The 18,578-nt window shown below is 37.6% G+C and overlaps 1 protein-coding gene across 2 annotated transcripts in view; it reads right to left on the bottom strand.

Moving 5' to 3' along the window:
• LOC144451067 (neurobeachin-like protein 1) overlaps nt 1-18,578 on the bottom strand; it is a 312,418-nt gene that overhangs the window by 22,885 nt on the left and 270,955 nt on the right. For both annotated transcript variants that reach the window (XM_078141830.1, XM_078141831.1), the window contains 6 exons: nt 16,682-16,799; nt 9,645-9,859; nt 5,997-6,089; nt 4,918-5,027; nt 2,912-3,093; nt 2,330-2,424 (listed from right to left, as the gene is read on the bottom strand). In XM_078141830.1, coding sequence (XP_077997956.1) covers nt 2,330-2,424; nt 2,912-3,093; nt 4,918-5,027; nt 5,997-6,089; nt 9,645-9,859; nt 16,682-16,799 — 813 coding nt within the window. The remainder of the gene's footprint in view (nt 1-2,329; nt 2,425-2,911; nt 3,094-4,917; nt 5,028-5,996; nt 6,090-9,644; nt 9,860-16,681; nt 16,800-18,578) is intronic.

Genomic DNA, 18,578 nt, shown 5'->3' with positions numbered 1-18,578 from the left:
TGAACTGTAAATTCACGTTTTGTTGGCGAAGTGTATCATGGATTTGGCTGGATCTACACTATTAGTGTCAATTCCTTCAAATCCAAAGTCTGTCTCAAGATCAAATACAACAAGTGATGTTATACTATAAGGGCTTTACTGTGTGTAGCAACATTGAAAAACATTACAGTGAAACAAGCTAAGACATAAAATAACGAATTTGAATCTTTAAAATGCCTTCCCATACCTTTGGAAAGGAAATATCAACATTTGGAGTACAAAAAACCTGTAGGAGTATGTAATGAAATAAGTAGTTGACATGGTGTAATTTCTTTCAAGTCCAAAGTCTGCCTCAAGATCAAATACAAGTGAGATACAAATACTGATTAGGCCTGACTGGGTGGCTACTATTAAAAGGGCTTCACTATGTGTAATTAATTATAGACATTATCATTACTTATGTAAGCCACGCTCACCAAAAACTAATCAGCGCTAAGTTACAGCCCAACAATGCCACATAGTAAATTGCAAAACATTTGCTTCAGTACTTTTTGAGATATCAGTGGAACAAAATTTCTGCACAGACAGACATCGCCACGACATAACCTCCCATACGGGAGCTTAAAACCCGCGGAAAACATGAAACACAAAATTACTGTTAACAAGGTTTGGCATTTAATTAAATTTATGATAATTTGACTATGCAACAGATGTTTTAGAAAAAATGACATTATGATAGTATCTACCATGATGAACAACATGCATGCCACGATCGACCAACTACAAAAATGTAATTGTGAAACCGGGCATGAAACAGGTCTTTGTAACACTAAAATTGTCCAAAATCACAAATTGGAAAAATTATTACAATTATTTATTCACCTTGAGCATTACTGCTCATCAGTAGCGTACAAAAACCAAGAAAAATTTACATGACTGTACGCAAGAAAATATATGGAGAATGAAAAAAAAACCAAAACAAAAAACCAAAAAAAACCAGAAGTATATATATTGCAAATAACACCTTACATGATTCTTAAATTTCCTGCATGTCTCAAGAATTGTCCTAAGTTATACGTTTGCTTTACATTACAGACAGAGAATAACTGTACAAGTTTGAACACAGATGGTTTCTTCCAATAATATGGTTTAATGTATTTGGAGCGAAGGTCGGTGTAGAACAAAATGAACATACTTCAGTCACTGACTATTGTCCGATTCTAATAACAAACAAGTCATTGAAAATGACATACTCCCCACTATGATTGGGTTAGGAACTGGCAGTTTATGTTGTCATTTTCAAATCTGATTCATGTTGTTTGGCCTCATATAGTTGTTTTTGATATCACTACTCTGTTCAAGCATGTCTGAGTTATGGCTTTGGACATGAAAACTGCGCCAACAAAATGGCTGCCAGGTAGCCATATCGGATTGTATCAAGACGAAAATTGATATGCACATGTATGTCACAGAACAATGTGCTAATACCAACTTTGAATGAGATCTGTTCAAGCATGTCTGAGTTATGGCTTTGGACATGGAAAATTCGCAAAAAAAATGGCTTCCAGGCAGCCATATTGGATCATATCACGACAACAATGAATACGCACATGTATGTCATAGAACACTGTCCTAATAGCAACTTTGAATGAGATCTGTTCACGCATGTCTGAGTTATGGCTTTGGACAGGGAAAATTCGCAAACAAAATGGCTGCTAGGCAGCCTTATTGGATGGTATCATAAAACAAATTGACATGCATATGTATGCCATCGTATGTTGCCCCTGTACCATGTTTGAAAAAAATCGGTCCAGGTATCTACAAGAAACGGCTGCGGACGGACGGACGGACGGACGGACGGACAAAACCCAATCCATAAGTCCCCGCCGGACGAAGATTAATAAACGCACACTTCGTCATGTTCAAGATGTTTGATAGTTAGTTTGCAGCTGTTCATAATTGTATGGAGTGGATCAGCTGTCATCGGCTTCACCATTTGTACATCGATGATTGAATCCAGCTTCCTTACCAATATTTTATGTAAATTCAACACAATCGCCAAATAGACTGTTTAAGATTTTGGGAATTTCCTGGCGCCACTGTTGAATATCGTCGGGTTCTGCCATGATACCGTATGAGTACAGGATATGATGCCAACAAGTTTTGCAACACGCATAGCAATGGGAAAGAAAGTAGTCCAAATTTCCTGCACCTGACCTTATTTGGGCAAAGTGTGCCGGTCCATCATATCATATGGAATATTACTGACCAGGTAGAGCGCATGATTTCTCCATAGCAATACATAGGGATGTGATTATAGGTATATGATAACCTGATATATTACACATACCTGAAATGTCACCTCCCATATCATACAGGTCGTGTCTCTAGAACCACTTATTAATTGAGTTCCACAGTTATCCAGGGCTAGGCATGTCACGATGTCTATGAGGATGAAATGAACACATGTTAAAAGTAGTTACAAATTAAGAAGGTGATACTTCCATGGTACACACAACAAGTATATATGTTATGAATCTCAGTTCATAGTTATGAATAAGAATTTCCATTCAAAGAGCCAACCACAAATTTTATTTAGAAGAGTGATTCCTAAATTCTTGCTGTCATCTGAAGTTTTATGAGGTTGTGATTTTAAAAGTCAAACAATGTTTTACTTATTGTCTTAAAACAATACTCCCTCCCCCATTCTGCATGTCAGTATCAGTTTGTCGAAATTTTTAAAAAAAGTTTAGTTTTTGATTCTTGATAATTGTTGCTATCAAATCTCTGATCAGAATACTGCCATTTAAGATTCTCTTAAGATTTAAGATTTCTTTCTCATGTAGCTAACCAAGGTAAAATTGCTGTAAAATTGCTTTCAGATCAAAGTCCCTACACTATTTACCTTAGTTAATGACTACCATGTACTTACCATGATGCCTTGTAACAATGGAGACATTTTTGCCTTTGCTGTGACTCTTCAAGTTAAACACCCTGACACTATTATCCCAATGTCCTCCAGAGAACAACAGCCTTGAATCATGGGACACAACAAAGAGTGTTGGCTTGATCTTAAATCCAGGCGCAAATGGTCCCCCAATCATTCTCCGGAACCTAATGAAATCATGGCAAATACTTGATAAAGTAAACGATACACTCTTCAAGTTATCTTTCTACAGAGTGTTTAAGATTTGACAAAAGTGAACATGCACAGCACAATTATGATGTAACAAAACTATTGTGTAATCACTGCATTTAAGTCACTTCTCAACTTTTATCACTTCATAAAGATATTATACAAAACAAAAGCTGCTACATTTCTATCAAGTGTATCATCGTAAAGCACACTCTCTTTTACGGCCACATCTAAGACATAATGTCATGAGGCTGTGGTTTCATTCATATATGAAAGCATTTTGAAAAATAAAAAGCTATTTTAGTCACTTTGTAGATCAACACTACAACCAATCAGATTATCAACACTACAACCAATCAGATTATCAACACTACAACCAATCAGATTATCAACACTACAACCAATCAGATTGTCAACACTACAACCAATCAGATTGTCAACACTACAACCAATCAGATTATCAATACTACAACCAATCAGATTATTAACACTACAACCAATCAGATTATTAACACTACAACCAATCAGATTATCAACACTACAACCAATCAGAATTTCAACACTACAACCAATCACATTATCAACACTACAACCAATCAGATTATTAACATTACAACCAATCACATTATCAACACTACAACCAATCAGATTATTAACACTACAACCAATCACATTATTAACACTACAACCAATCAGATTATTAACACTACAACCAATCAGATTGTTAACACTACAACCAATCAACACTACAACCAATCAGAATTTCAACACTACAACCAATCACATTATCAACACTACAACCAATCAGATTATTAACATTACAACCAATCACATTATCAACACTACAACCAATCAGATTATTAACACTACAACCAATCACATTATTAACACTACAACCAATCAGATTATCAACACTACAACCAATCAGATTATCAACACTACAACCAATCAGATTATCAACACTACAACCAATCAGATTTTCAACACTACAACCAATCAGATTATCAACACTACAACCAATCAGATTGTTAACATTACAACGAATCAGATTATCAACACTACAACCAATCAGATTGTTAACACTACAACCAATCACATTATTAACACTACAACCAATCAGATTGTTAACATTACAACCAATCAGATTGTCAATACTACAACCAATCACATTATTAACACTACAACCAATCAGATTATTAACACTACAACCAATCAGATTATTAACACTACAACCAATCAGATTATTAACACTACAACCAATCAGATTATTAACACTACAACCAATCAACACTACAACCAATCAGATTATCAACACTACAACCAATCAGATTATCAATACTACAACCAATGCGATTGTATTCACACATAGCATATCATGCACCGTATACACTGAAAACCAGAAAATGGCCTGGGTTCTTTTCACTGAAATTTGATTGTCATCACTGTGTACAAATTGATCCAAGTATGTAAGCTGTAGTCACCAAGATAGACCAATTTCATGCGATGAGATCATTTCATTCACAAACAGTCATTACTGAATTTGTTGTGTATGACAGGCATGTGCCATCTTCTGCAGTAACTGAGTTTCAAAAAAAAAAATTCATTGCTGTTTGTATACTCATTTATTGCAGAAGATGGTTTTGACATCATAAACAATGAAAAAAACCCTGCCTTTAAAGTACTTTATAAGACACAACATGTCATACCATGCCTGTAAGTCAACACTCAGTAGAGAGATGACAAACATAGCTCAACAACACAGCATATCCTATAGGAAATGACCAGACATGATTGACACCTACTTTGGACTGACCAGAGTTGGATCTCTTTCAAATGTGAAATAGTTAGATATAATTTTATCGTAAGGTAGCCATCCATGCACTCCTAACACTCCTCTCTCACTTATGGTGATCTGAAAACAAGTTTGGATGAGATGTTTAATGCAAAATGGAAATATTGAAAGTGGCACAAGCTGAGTTCATATGCTATTTTCTAACTTGAAAATGAACAAAACTATTTTCTAACTGGAAAATGCACAAAAACTATTTTCTAACTTGAAAATGCATGAAAATACAATTTGAATTGTATTTGTGTACAAAAACACTTTCATTTCTGTCTACTGTAGTTAGTGAGTTGGTAATATATACACAAATTTTTTTAAAATCAACATTATTCATTTTTAGTTTGTACAGGAGAACATATCTGAAACCTGGTATTTAGGCAAATTATATGTTGAATTGTTTTAATACCAGGTTTGAGGTCTGCCAATAGCAACAGGTATGTTTCAGTATTAAGTAGAGTGCTACAGATATGTTCTCCTGTACCCCCCCCCCCCCCCCCCGAAAAAAAACCTTCCACAAAAACAAACAAACAAACAAACAAACTAAAAATAAATAATACTGATTAAAAAACAATCTGTGTATAAATTACCGACTCAGCAGAAACTACAGTCACTGTAATGAAATGACAGTAATGACAGAAATGAAAAACTGTTTTGTACACAATTACAATTCAGATTGTATTTTCATCTCTTGGTGTTACCTGGATTTATATGGTTAAAGTGATTGGTTTGGAATCTGTAGGTTGTACATTCAATCCTTGTTTTGGCCATTTCTTTCTGAATGGTGAAAGTCATAGGTAAGATCTAACCTATGATTATACCCAAGTCAACCTAGCTGCATAATTGGGGACCTGGTAGGACAGAGGTTATAATGTGAATACTTTGTGCTGCTATAGGCTGCAATGGATTGTATGCTTCCCAGGGAGTTGATGCTGAATAACAGGACAATGTGTCACTATAGGTCTGTGCCAGGGGTGGTAATTGTAAAGTGATTTTAACTACTAACATTATTCTTATTATTATTCTGATTATCTTCCTTACCATATTATCAGGCATTCCATGGTCAATAAATGACCTAGCCTGACTCTTAGGTACTTGTACATAAACTAACGGATCACTATCAGCTGACGACACCTGAAATAAAAACAAACATTTGATATCAAATGAATTATTATAAATTGAAGCTTTCAACAGCAAGCTGTATCCTAGATGGATTTAATACATAAAAGGTGATTCCTAGTTTGAATTCAAAATAATTCAAAGATAAAGTTCAGAGGTTTCTGATAGGATTGTCTGTTAAATAAGACAAGTCATGTCATGTCACAATCATTATGCAAGACAAAAAATAAATTGTAGTTCCGATAACACCCAATTTCAAAGTAGGTAGGATCCAAGGATCTGTTCAAATGTACTGTTAATATTTACAGAGGTTGACAGAGACTTCTCATCGATGTGATCACACTTACTGTACTCTACGCAGAAGACATTGTGTGGAGCACTGTATTCCACCATGTTCTTTTGATCACACTTACTGTACTCTATGCAGAAGACATTGTGTGGTACACTGTATTCCACCATGTTGTTTTGATCACACTTACTGTACTCTATGCAGAAGACATCGTGTGGTGCACTGTATTCCACCATGTTGTTTTGATCACACTTACTGTACTCTACGCAGAAGACATTGTGTGGTGCACTGTATTCCACCATGTTGTTTTGATCACACATACTGTACTCTACGCAGAAGACATTGTGTGGTGCACTGTATTCCATCATGTTGTTTTGATCACACTTACTGTACTCTATGCAGAAGACATTGTGTGGTGCACTGTATTCCATCATGTTGTTTTGATCACACATACTGTACTCTACGCAGAAGACATTGTGTGGTACACTATATTCCACCATGTTGTTTTGATCACACTTACTGTACTCTATGCAGAAGACATTGTGTGGTGCACTGTATTCCATCATGTTGTTTTGATCACACTTACTGTACTCTACGCAGAAGACATCGTGTGGTGTACTGTATTCCACCATGTTGTTTTGATCACACTTACTGTACTCTACGCAGAAGACATTGTGTGGTGCACTGTATTCCACCATGTTCTTTTGATCACACTTACTGTACTCTACGCAGAAGACATTGTGTGGTGTACTGTATTCCACCATGATGTTTTGATCACACTTACTGTACTCTACGCAGAAGACATTGTGTGGTACACTGTATTCCACCATGTTGTTTTGATCACACTTACTGTACTCTACGCAGAAGACATTGTGTGGTGCATTGTATTCCACCATGTTGTTTTGATTACACTTACTGTACTCTACGCAGAAGACATCGTGTGGTACACTGTATTCAACCATGTTCTTTTGATCACACTTACTGTACTCTACGCAGAAGACATTGTGTGGTGCACTGTATTCCACCATGTTGTTTTGATCACACTTACTGTACTCTATGCAGAAGAAATCACGTGGTACACTGTATTCCACCATGTTGTTTTGATCACACTTACTGTACTCTACGCAGAAGACATTGTGTGGTGCACTGTATTCCATCATGTTGTTTTGATCACACTTACTGTACTCTACACAGAAGAAATCACGTGGTGCACTGTATTCCACCATGTTGTTTTGATCACACTTACTGTACTCTACGCAGGAGATATCGTGTGGTGCACTGTATTCCACCATGTTGTTTTGATCACACATACTGTACTCTACGCAGAAGACATCGTGTGGTGCACTGTATTCCACCATGTTGTTTTGATCACACTTACTGTACTCTACGCAGAAGAAATCACGTGGTGCACTGTATTCCACCATGTTGTTTTGATCACACTTACTGTACTCTAGACTATGCAGAAGACATCGTGTGGTACACTATATTCCACCATGTTGTTTTGATCACACTTACTGTACTCTACGCAGAAGACATTGTGTGGTGCACTGTATTCCATCATGTTGTTTTGATCACACTTACTGTACTCTACACAGAAGAAATCACGTGGTGCACTGTATTCCACCATGTTGTTTTGATCACACTTACTGTACTCTACGCAGGAGATATCGTGTGGTGCACTGTATTCCACCATGTTGTTTTGATCACACATACTGTACTCTACGCAGAAGACATCGTGTGGTGCACTGTATTCCACCATGTTGTTTTGATCACACTTACTGTACTCTACGCAGAAGAAATCACGTGGTGCACTGTATTCCACCATGTTGTTTTGATCACACTTACTGTACTCTAGACTATGCAGAAGACATCGTGTGGTACACTATATTCCACCATGTTGTTTTGATCACACTTACTGTACTCTACGCAGGAGACATCGTGTGGTGCACTGTATTCCACCATGTTGTTTTGATCACACATACTGTACTCTACGCAGAAGACATTGCGTGGTGCATTGTATTCCACCATGTTCTTTTGATCACACTTACTGTACTCTACGCAGAAGACATTGTGTGGTACACTGTATTCCACCATGTTCTTTTGATCACACTTACTGTACTCTACGCAGAAGACATCGTGTGGTGCACTGTATTCCACCATGTTGTTTTGATCACACATACTGTACTCTACGCAGAAGACATCGTGTGGTGTACTGTATTCCACCATGTTGTTTTGATCACACTTACTGTACTCTACGCAGAAGACATTGTATGGTACACTGTATTCCACCATGTTGTTTTGATCACACTTACTGTACTCTACGCAGAAGACATTGTGTGGTACACTGTATTCCACCATGTTGTTTTGATCACACTTACTGTACTCTACGCAGAAGACATCGTGTGGTACACTGTATTCCACCATGTTGTTTTGATCACACTTACTGTACTCTAAACAGAAGACATCGTGTGGTGCACTGTATTCCACCATGTTGTTTTGATCACACTTACTGTACTCTACACAGAAGACATCGTGTGGTGTACTGTATTCCACCATGTTGTTTTGATCACACTTACTGTACTCTACGCAGGAGATATCGTGTGGTGCACTGTATTCCACCATGTTGATTTGATCACACATACTGTACTCTACGCAGAAGACATCGTGTGGTGCAAGTTGTGTTTTGATCACACTTACTGTACTCTACGCAGAAGACATCATGTGGTACACTGTATTCCACCATGTTCTTTTGATCACACTTACTGTACTCTACGCAGAAGACATTGTGTGGTGCACTGTATTCCACCATGTTCTTTTGATCACACTTACTGTACTCTACGCAGAAGACATCGTGTGGTACACTGTATTCCACCATGTTTATTTTATTACATGAGAAAATAACATCTTCAAAACTCACTATTTCTCATGCGACTTTGCAATTTTTTTTTCAAATTTTTCTAAAATTGTTTTGAATTACCTAAAATAATTTAGGGTGAACTACTTTTTTAAAAAGTTTACCTGGAACCAAACAATTGTTTTGCCTAAGCTCCTATCCATTTCACGTTATTGAAGCTTAACTTGGCTTACTTGTATGGCACCAAAGTTCACTGCAGGAAAACAGACTTTCGTCGATCATGTTATTCAAGCTGAACTTGGCTTACTTGTATGGCACCAAAGTTCAATGCAGGAAAACAGACTTTCGTCGATCATGTTTTGGTTTTCTATATAACTCTGAAATGAGCACTATGAAATAAGTCTGTGTCTGGGTTTTTCTTACTTACCTCAACAAAGAAAGCTTTGAGATATGTTAGATAATCGAACACATTCAATGTCTGTGTTTGTGTTTTCATAGCCTTCCTAGCAGCTTCTTCAGGACTAAGTCTTCTAGGGTGCGGTTCTCTTAGCAGCTGTGTTGGTGTCTGTCCAAAGTTGTTAATCATTCCCTCTGTAGCCTTCCTCTCTATAGGGTCTGTAATGGCATCCAGATCTACAGCTCCTGTATGGCAATATAACAAATAAACAAAATTAAAAAATAAACAAACAAACAAACAAATAAACTGCCACACACATAAACATACACAAGTTTGGACTTGTTAACCAGTTTGATGCATGAAAGTTGAAAGCAATTTTCCCTAGCTGGGTTGTTCACACATATCATTTACACGCTAACGCTTATCCGACTCACAATAACAAAAGTGCATAACATTGAAGGAAAGGGGTTTAACTTTGACAATGAACTGCATTTTGGAACTTGTTTTACAGATCTCAGTCATTCCTGTCAAAGCTCTTTTATGCAAGGAGGGTTCTACAAAATGATTTTACCATGTGTTGAGTATCTTGTACAAGAAAACTACAATACGTCGTACTAAAGGGAGAGTAAAAGCCGATAAAGGCCCATATTTGCAGCTATCACGAACCCATGGTTGAAGTCAAGTCTCTGCTATCTTGTTACCACATGGGAAAATCTCTCCTTATTCTAACTACATGTACAACAGAAGTACACGGTATGACAGCACTGACTAGACTGGTGCTTCCATCGGGAGTGCATTGTCATTGTGTAAATTATAGTCTTGACAATGCGATACTATCATCCTGCAGCATTCTGAGTTTGGACTGTTGCAACATGTATATATGCTGTAGTGAAGTCAATTTTCCATAGTGAATGGGACCCTATGGCGTGATAATATTCAAAGTAAATGTTGTTTGTGTAAAAGTTGCCATTGATGACTAGATTTTAGCTACTTGTTCTCGGGGTTTTAATTTTCTGATATTTCCATCTTGAAGTTTTTCATTGAGACTGAATGTGAATGTACTAAAAAAGAAATGGGGTGACTGGGGAAACCTGTCCCATTTTACATGTGCAAGTCAGTATGGAGTCAAGTAATTAATCTGCAAATAAATGCAGCTAGTCCTAAACATCATGTGTGACATACAATTAGTGTTCGGTAGGATTGTTTTTTGTTTGGTTTACTCAAATATTTCATGGCAGATGACTGATGTGCAAAGTGAAATTGATAAGATAGTATTGTGTCATTTCAGCAGTGCCTTGTTTAGAAGTTGAGTATTGTGTGAACTTTGTGTACACAAATTATTTTTGACTTTTTCTACCAGTGAATGTCTACACCACACTAATTCCTGTAAAGATTTTGTAAATTAACTAAACCACTTTTCAACTAAAAGTAAAGACGATACGAGATATGATACATATTGATATTGTTACATGTGCTGTAACAGACATGCACACAGTCATGAGTGCACAGATCACATACGATATGCTAGCACATAAAATGCAAATTTGCTGCGATAACAAAGAAAGGCCTAGCATGGTAAGTATTTCGGAAGATACATTTGCTTGCTGTCTTGTTGCGATTAGCAGTTTGTTCATCATTTCCATCACTCGTACCTGGCTTACTGGGCGGAGAAAAGAAATGAGTTATTTGCCGTTTACTCATACTGAAACCGGCGGTGATTCTCCGCTGTGTATGCTATCTGCTGTACTATGTCAAACTGTCATGATTTGAGGAGAGACGTTGAACTAAAATTTTAAAATCACCAAAGTCAGGGGCAAATGGGAGTAGCCAATGAAAAACCAGAAAAGGGCAAACTTGTGTCGAAATCAAAAGCTTGCCAACATAATCATTTATAACAACAAACCTATCAAATTTGTGTACACTGCTCATGTGAATGGTCATCCATTGTTATCTATTGGAAGTGTCATTCAAAATTAACGTCAACAACGTTGTCTGTCTTCATATAATTTGGTGTCAGAGTATGTCAGTCCAGATTATGTCAGTCAGGATATTTAGTCTATAGTGCGGCATATGACAATCTGATTAAAATCCGATGTAGATGTCAGCTAATCATTCATTGCTATTTCACCTTCGTTATTTTGCTTGAATTGACCTTCGTAGTACATGTTTACGCTTTTAGCCTGATCGCCTCCTCTACATCTGAAGTGGTGCCCATACAAACGAATTTCTGCTCACTCAGCCACACAGCAAATCGGGTTGCATCTTACTGAAGACAGTATATAGTGTACACAATGCAATGCGAAGTGACAGAAATTTTCACGATAAGGACGTTTTTTAGAAATCATTTATTTAGGTGAGGGCGCTGCACAGTAGCTGCCCACATTGGCATTTCTCTCCTATTCTTATTTTTGCTGTTTTATTTGGATGCCTTTCTACATTGTCGTGAAATTGCTGGGTATCCGATACATGAACATGGGTAGATACTGCTGGACATGGTTCCTGGTAATATCCTGCTGTCTATCACTAACAATTAAGCAGGTTTGTGCTGTTGAGTTCCAGCAGAGAAGACACAGTGATGATGGTGGCTCTAACTTCTACAGGTATGGGCGTGAAGAGCTCATTAGTATAAGAGATTCTATGGCCCTACAAAAAACACCTGTTTTGGATTTCACATTTAATTGTAAATCCCAGAGAAAAGGTCAACACTACAGAGGGAGAAGAGCTGGGATCCGAGTAAAATCTAGAAAACGGAAGGATAAGCCATTTATCCCATCTGTAACCTTTGGTAATGTTAGATCTCTTGCCAACAAAATTGATGAACTGCGAGCAAACTGTAGGTTCCTCTATGAATACCGAGAGTCATGTATTCTAGGCATAACAGAAAGCTGGCTGGAAAGTTCAATCCCTGAGAGTGCCATCGATATTAGTGGTTTCCATCTCGTGAGAAGCGATAGAACAGCTCAATCAGGGAAAAGTAGAGGTGGTGGATTAACCCTATACATAAATGAGCGTTGGTGTAACAACATATCGGTTAAAACCAGCCTATGTACTACAGATGTTGAAATTTTAGCAGTATCTTTAAGACCCTTCTATTTGCCAAGAGAGTTCACCAATATCTTTATAACTTTGGTATATATTCCACCGGATGCAAACAGAAATGCTGCCGTTAAATCTGTCTATGATGTGGTTACGTCAAGCTCGAACAGTAAGCCGGACGGCCTTCATATCCTATGTGGTGATGTTAATCACTGTTTGGATGATATGAAACGTGAACTTTCTGGTTTTGAACAGTGTGTGACTTGTAGCACACGTAAAGATGCAATGTTAGACCCTTTATTTTGCAATGTTAAAAAGTCATACAAATGTAAGCAGCTACCTCCACTAAAAAATAGTGATCATAATATGATTCACATGATGTCAAAGTACAAGTCGAAATTGAAACGTCTTACTCCAACAGTAGTTGAGAAAGTGATTATGGATCAGTCAGGCATTGATAGAATGAATGCGTGTTTCGAGTTAACGGATTGGAATTTATTCATTGTAGATGCTGCAGGTGATGTGAATATATTAACCGACGTTGTCACCTCATACATAAGTTTCTGTAGCAATTTGCATTTTCAGACGAAACAGGTCAAAATGTTTCCAAATAATAAGCCATGGGTCACATCAGATTTAAGACAGGCAATACTCGATAAACAAAATTCGTATGGTAAAGAGGATTATCATCAGAAACAGATTCAGTTGAATAGGAAAATACGTAAAGCCAAGCGTGATTACAAAAATAAAGTTGAAGATCTCTTTAGAACAAATGATTCTAAACAAGCCTGGAAAGGCCTGAAGGTTCTTACTGGTATGGGCCAGAAATGTAAAAATCAGGTCATTTTGTCCGAACCAGGTGCACCAGACCGTTTGAATAGATTCTACGCTCGTTTTGATCGTGTAGATTTTAGTCATGAACACCGGAACATAAAAAAAGGATTACAAAGTTCTTTGCAGGACGACTTTACGCTCTCTGAGAGCCTTGTTCGTAAAGCCTTCAGTAGAATCAGGGTGAATAAAGCACCTGGTCCGGACAAAATCAGTGGTAGACTCCTTAAACATTGTAAAGATAGTCTACTCTATATAATTCACTATGTGTTTGAGTTATCCTTATCTACAGGTATTTTTCCGTCACCATGGAAAGTTGGGGAGATAATACCAGTCCCAAAAAAGCAACTACCGCGGGTAGATAATGATTTCCGTCCAGTCACTTTAACGTCTATTATCTCCAAATGTTTTGAACGAGTGGGTTTAGAATTGCTCATGCCATATATTCAGAACCATTTTGATCCTCTGCAATTTGCGTATATATCTGGCCACTCGACTGACAATGCAATCTGCACACTAGTACATAGTGCAACTAAGCATCTAGATATTAAATCGTCAAATACAGTTAGAGTCTTGTTCATTGACTACTCTTCAGCATTCAACACGATACAACCTCATTTAATGCTCAATAAATTGAATGTGCTCAATGTTCCTAATTATCTACAATTATGGATATTAGATTATCTGACCGGAAGATCTCAGTATGTTCGCACCAGCTTCGAAACATCAAGCACTATTACAACAAGCCATTGAGAATGACATAGTCCCCGCTGTGATTGGGTTTTAAGGAATTAGCACTACTCTGATCACGCAACAACACTTGTGAACCTAAATCAAACAGACTTAGATATGTTGTGTCTGCTTGTCGGACATGGAACATGCCTACAACAAGAAAGGATTGTTCGGGTATGGGGGATCATATCAATATGAAAATGGATATGCAAATGTATGTCATAGAACACTGTCCTAATACCAACTCTGAATGAGATCTGTTCAAGCATGTCTGAGTTATGGCTTTGGACATGGAAAATTCACAAACAAAATGGCTGCCAGGCAGCCATATTGGATCGTATCATGACGAAAATGGATATGCACATGTATGTCATAGAACACTGTCCTAATACCAACTTCGAATGAGATCTGTTCAAGCATGTCTGAGTTATGGCTTTGGACATGGAAAATTTGCAAACAAAATGGCTGCCAGGCAGCCATATTGGATCGTATCACAATGAAAATGGATATGCACATGTATGTCATAGAACACTGTCCTAATACCAACTTTGAATGAGATCTGTTCAAGCATGTCTGAGTTATGGCTTTGGACATGGAAAATTTGCAAACAAAATGGCTGCCAGGCAGCCATATTGGATTGTATCACAATGAAAATGGATATGCACATGTATGTCATAGAACACTGTCCTAATACCAACTTTAAATGAGATCTGTTCAAGCATGTCTAAGTTATGGCTTTGGACATGAAAATTCACAAACAAAATGGCTGCCAGGCGGCCATATTGGATCGTATCATGACAACAATGAATATGCACATATATGCCAAAGAACACTGTCCTAATACCAACTCTGAATGAGATCTGTGTGAGCATGTCTGGGTTATGGCTTTAGACAGGGAAAATTCGCAAACAAAATGGCTGCTAGGCGGCCATATTGGATCGTATCATAAAACAAATTGACGTGCATATGTATGCCATAGCATGTTGCCCCTGTACCAAGTTTGAAAAAAATCGGTACAGGCATCTCCAAGAAACGGCTGCGGACGGACGGACACACGGACGCACGGACACACGGACGCACGGACGCACGGACGGACAGACGGAACCCAATCCATAAGTCCCCGTTCCGGACTTCGTCCGCGGGGACTAATTAATACAGGAGCACCTCAGGGTTGTGTGTTGTCACCTGTTCTTTTTGTTTTGTATACAAATGATTTAGCATGGGACACTGAGGTGGCAATGATTGAGAAGTATGCAGACGACTCAGCTGTTGTGGGGTTTATTTCGAGCGATGACGATCGTGAATATTTTGAGTGTATTGATTTTGTTAACACCTGGTGTAATGATAACTATTTAGATCTTAATGTGTCAAAGACGAAAGAGCTTGTATTGGACTTTAGAAGAAGGCAAAATGAAAAACAACCAGTTGCGATCAATAATATGAAGGTAGAGAGAGTGTCATCATATCCATATTTAGGTTGTATGATCGACTGCAAATTGTCATTCGCACAACACGTAGAAAATCAATTGAGAAAGGTAAACAAACGAATGTATTATATAAGATCAATGAGAAAGTTAAATGTAAGTTCAAGCGTAATAGCTCTGTTTTTCAACTCAACAATATCGTCCGTTATTAACTATGCTAACACCGCCTTCTATGATCTGCTATCAAACCATCTCCAAGAAGACCTCAATCGCCCTAGAAAGATCTGTAAAAAGTTACTTGATGACAGCCATGATGAACCTGTTCAGAACTCTGTGGTGTACAAAGATAAAGTTATTAAGATGGCGGATAAAATAATGAAAGATCCTAATCATCCACTTCATACTGAGTATGAATATCTTCCAAGTGGTCGTCGCCTTAGGGTTCCACGTTCTCACACAAATAGATTTAAGCACAGTTTTGTACCAAGGTCAATCCATCTATTGAATCAGTAGCAGCCTGACGTGTGTTTATGTATTTATGTATGTATAGGTAAAGTAAGTTGAAATAGTCTCTGTGTGTTCTTCCCTTTCCCCCTGCCAATGTACATCAAATTTCATGTGAATTTAGCATGACAATAAAGTATATAATAATAAATTTCCCCCATTCTGAGTTCATATAACACAACTGTGGCAAATATTTCTATGAATCGTACAATACTTCATGACTACTTTACATTTGAGGAGAAGCGTACTACAGAGAACGCCCTACACATTCGCTCGATCAAGATAAACATGAACACTTCCCGGGAAACGCGTTCCAATGTAGCTAACATGTACATAAGACGAAATGCATAGCGGTACATCTAAACAAGAATTCTTTAATTACTGTAAATATATAACAATCACTGAATGTTTTTACAGTTGAAATACTTCATAGTTGTCAGTTGGCTGTGTCCACAACATGTTTCTCCCTCACAGGTGATTTCATATATAGAACAGATATTGTCTTCTTAGTAAGTCTTTCCAAAACATTGTGTTTCTTACCTTCATATGTACAATAATAAAATACATTGAGGGCTTCCACTGCTGCTGGCCCTCTCTGTTTGTAACCAAAGATTAAATCAATCCATTCATGTAAATGCTGTGAAACATGTTCACTTTCCTACAGAGACAGAAAGAGAAAATAAAATAACACTGTTTAGAAACATGTTAATTTGCTTTAGGTATACAAAACAGAAAGTAAACATTGGCAAAAGTTTACTCTCTTAGACTTAGTGGTACATGAACAGGGAGGGAGTATAAAGTTAGGGGATCTGTCGGTCTTACCAGGTCAAAAATTACTTAATAATATGACAGAACCCCATGACACGTGATTGCAAGCGTGGCATACTCAGGTATTTGCACTTGTGCTTGCAGTGTTCTTTGGGACTCTACTTTCATGTGTGTAGCACATGAAAGTGCAGCAGAAAACACTGCAAGCACGAGTGCAAATACCCCTTAGTACCCACACTGTAACTCATGTGGCATAGGGTTCTGTTATTATTAAACAATAATGTTTATTTGAAATGGCAAATTTCCATAACAATCATAACAACTACGCTAATGGCACTGTAGCACAACTGTACAGTTTTTAAAATTGTTTATCCACCTGCTGATCCATACTAGGTATAGGTGCTCACTTGCTGAATGATTATCCAATTGCCTATCCAGCCCTGTTGTTATCTTTGCAATATACGCGATCATTTGGCTGTTGCTATGGGCGTGGTCATGTTGCTAGACATGTTTGCATACATTTTTTGAATGTTCGTTCATTTGTCTATGAAAACCTGTTCAGTGTTCTCCATGAGGGGTTTTTGAGGGGCGCATCGCATCGGCCATCTGTTTTCATGGACTGCCCCTCTGTTTACAGGACCACCCCTTTGTTTTGGTGTGAGTGTCTTCAAGAGATTCTATTTAATGCCGTCAATGAAGGAAGTGAACAGCGACACTGCATCTATCATCATTTATGAACTTATTTATCGCCTTGATTATAACAAAGGTAGCAAGTACATTGGTAGTTTCTATGGCTGGGTAAATCAACCTGATAATTTCCAAGCCTTCTTGTATGCATAATACGTACAGTACACTCACTGTCGCAGTTTTCGGACAGGGTCATGTTATTCGACGATTACTATTGGATAAAATCTGCAAAAAAGTAACAGCCATCATGCTTATAAATTTTCCTTATGGTCTTTTTCTACAGGGTTTATAGTCAGAAGTATCTTTGTGGATGATGTAGTCCCCGAATATATAACCTTACATTGATGACTTAGTAATCGGACAACAGTATTGGTAATAAGACATGAACTTCCACACCGATTTACGTTTTTTGTCGCGTAATTTAAGAATTTTGCCACTCCATTTGATTTAAACATTGGGCAAAAACATTGTTTTTGCAAAGGAAATATCATGAACACTGTTCCTACTACCAAATTCCACCCTGGGATTCGATCACAGTTCATGGCGCCACTTGGCAGTCTATGTCTTGGGCACGCAAACATGAGCACTGTCCGATATCAGAGACACTTCTTTGCTCCAGATACGTGACACATTTTCGTTCAAAAAACATCAAGATTTCATGGAAAATGTCTTCTAGTTTGAACGGAGCACTGGGAGAAATCTATTACTGAAATATTTGTAGATTTAAATAAGAGCGAAATGATATTCAAGTGCTTTTGTAACATTTCCAAGTACTTTGCTGTAGCGAAAACACTGGCAACTACGGCAGTGTTGTTACATACGGTACTTTGTGATCGCCAATATTAGTGCTCTCAAACCAATACCACTTAGTACTGAATCAAAACTTTAGTATCACCTGATCTTTTGTACGAATGCTTGAGCATGACAATATGGCAGTTCCGGAGAAAACACATTTCAGTGCATTTTAGTTTGCAGAATAGAT

The sequence above is a fragment of the Glandiceps talaboti genome, chromosome 20, assembly GCF_964340395.1.
Source record: "Glandiceps talaboti chromosome 20, keGlaTala1.1, whole genome shotgun sequence".
NCBI classification, from domain to species: Eukaryota; Metazoa; Hemichordata; class Enteropneusta; family Spengelidae; genus Glandiceps; species Glandiceps talaboti.
The sequence above is the reverse complement of the archived record's forward strand: the minus strand, read 5'-3'. Positions and strand labels throughout refer to the sequence as shown.